The following is a 2,333-nucleotide window of genomic DNA, read 5'->3' as shown; positions in this document are numbered from 1 at the left end:
CCAGCCCCCCACGGACCCCTCCAATCCCCCCAGCCCTCCATGGTGCCCTCCAGCCCTACCTCTCTCTCCGGGCAGCCCTGCAGGGAAGATGAGGAGGGGCTGCTGCAGGGCCAGCTTGGGGCAGGACCCCTGGGGATGGGGTCCGGCCACCCCTGCATGGTCGGGGGCACCGGGGGGAGCTGAGCCTTACCGGGGGGGCCCACGGGACCCTGCTCTCCGTCCTTGCCCGGGGGCCCAGCAGGGCCAGGAGGGCCAGTCTCTCCCACGGGGCCAGCAGGTCCAGGGGGGCCTGGGGGGCCTTCAGGGAGGAGGGCGTTAGGGGGGTGCCCCACGCGGGATGTCCCCTTGTCCCCACACACTGCAACCCCACAGCCGGGATCCTCCTGCGGTCCTGTGCCCCACACCACAGCATCACCCGGCCAAGGCCCTACCTCCCCACACCCACTGCAGCGCCCCTGGTGACCCCCTGTCCCCATATCCCCACATCCCCTTGTCCCCTCGTGTCCCCACACCCGTTGCAGCACCCCCTGGTGACCCCCTCTCCAGCCGCTCCTCGCTCTCCGCCTGTCGCGCCGCCGACGCCGCCGCCGCCTGGTCCAGCTCGGCCACCACGCGGTCGGTGGCGGCGCTCAGCTGGCGCTGCCGGGCGTCCTGCTCCTCCAGCGCGTCCTGCAGCCCCTCCACCGTGGCGTTCAGCCCGCTCAGGGCCGCCAGCGCCGCCGTCAGCTGCCCCCGCAGCACCCGCAGCTCCGACGGCGACGGGCCCCCGAAGACGCCGAAGCCCTCGAGCGGCGCCTCCGGCTCCTCGGGGCCGGGCGGGAGCGGCTCGGGCTCCCGGGGGGGCGGCGAGGCGCAGGGCCGGGCGCAGGGGTCACCGCCCAGCTCCTCCAGGGCCGCCTCCAGCCGCCCGGTCCGGTTGCGGAGCTGCTCCAGCTCCTCGGCCAGCGCCTCGCCCCCCAGCGCGCCCAGGGTCCCGGCCAGCCCGTCCTCCCAGAGCCCCTCGGTGTCCCCGGCCGGCACCGGCAGCCCCTCCAGCCGCCGCTCCAGCTCGGCCAGGCGGCGGAGCACGTCCGGGGACGGGGGAGCGGCCGGGGCGGGCGCCAGGCGGCTGCTCAGGCTGCTGATGTGCCTCTGCACCGACTCCACCGCATCCCTGTTGCGCTTGTCCACCGAGCCCACCAGCTTCTCCAGCGCCCGCATCCGCTCCCGGTCCTCGGCCGCCTGCCGCCGCAGCCCCTCGGTGCCGGTGGTGCAGGCGGCGCACAGCTCCTGCAGCCGCTGCTCCAGCTCGTACAGCGCCGCCGTGCCCGCGCCCCCCGGAGCCCCTGGGCCGTCGCGGCCGCCCTCGGTGCGGGGCAGGCGGGTCTCCAGCTCCTCCAGGCGCCGCTGGAGGTGGCTCAGCGCCTCCCGCACCTCGGCAGGGGCGGCCGCGTCCGCCGGCTGCTCGGGCCCGGGCTGCCCCTCCACAGCCGCCCGCGGCGGCTCCTGCCCGGCCCGCAGCTCCTCCAGCTGCTCGCTCAGCCGCCGCACCTGCTCCTCCAGCCGCCGCACCTTCTCCGGGTCCCCGCCGCCTGCCGCGCACCGCCGGGGTCAGGGACAGGGCAGGGCAGGGACAGGGCAGGGACAGGGACAGGAGCAGGGACAGGGACAGGGCAGGGACAGGGAGAGGGAGAGGGAGAGGGAGAGGGAGAGGGGAGAGGGAGAGGGAGAGGGAGAGGGAGAGGGACAGGGACAGGGACAGGGCAGGGACAGGGACAAGGGACAAGGGACAGGGCAGCGGCAGGATCAGGATCAGCGGCAGAGGCAGGGGCAGGGGCAGGGTCAGGGCAGGGGCAGGAGCAGGGGCAGGGACAGAGGCAGGGGAAATGGCAGGATCAGGGACAGGGGTAGGGGCAGGGCAGGGACAGGAACAGGGACAGGGACAGGAGCAGGGTCGGGACAGGGACAGGGACAGGGGCAGGGCAGGGCAGGGACAGGGCAGAGGCAGGGGCAGGGTCATGGCCACGCGCAGCGCGTTCCCCTCCCCGCATTCCCGCCCCAGCACTACCTTCGCCCCCCAGGCCACTGAGGGGGTTGCCGAAGCCGGAGAGCGTGGGGCGGCCGGGCCGGGGCGGGGGGCGGCCGGTGGGCTGGGGGGATGCTGGCGCGGGCCCCTCGCTGCAGTCCGGCCCCGAGTAGCCCTGGCAGCAGCGCCAGGCCAGCTCGGACACCGTGCGCTGGGACACCTTGTAGCGGGGCCGCAGGAAGCTGCGGTACCTGCAGGGGCAGGGGACGGGCTGGGGGGACGCCGGGAGGGGCGGGGGGCGGGCCCCCGGAACCGGGGGAGGACCGGC

At 76.0% G+C, this 2,333-nt stretch overlaps 1 protein-coding gene across 1 annotated transcript in view; it reads right to left on the bottom strand.

Annotated features, from left to right (window-relative positions):
- The window catches only part of EMILIN1 (elastin microfibril interfacer 1), a 5,988-nt gene that overhangs the window by 1,061 nt on the left and 2,594 nt on the right, over positions 1-2,333 (bottom strand). Inside the window, exons 3-6 of the mRNA XM_039710964.1 lie at positions 2,048-2,256; positions 536-1,571; positions 191-444; positions 60-77 (exon numbers count right to left, since the gene is read on the bottom strand). Of these exons, the coding sequence (XP_039566898.1) occupies positions 60-77; positions 191-444; positions 536-1,571; positions 2,048-2,256 (1,517 nt within the window). The remainder of the gene's footprint in view (positions 1-59; positions 78-190; positions 445-535; positions 1,572-2,047; positions 2,257-2,333) is intronic.

The sequence above is a fragment of the Passer montanus genome, unplaced genomic scaffold (genome assembly GCF_014805655.1).
Source record: "Passer montanus isolate IOZ18808 unplaced genomic scaffold, ASM1480565v1 scaffold239, whole genome shotgun sequence".
Taxonomy (NCBI): domain Eukaryota; kingdom Metazoa; phylum Chordata; class Aves; order Passeriformes; family Passeridae; genus Passer; species Passer montanus.
Note: the sequence above shows the minus strand (reverse complement) of the source record. Positions and strands in the feature narration are given on the sequence as shown.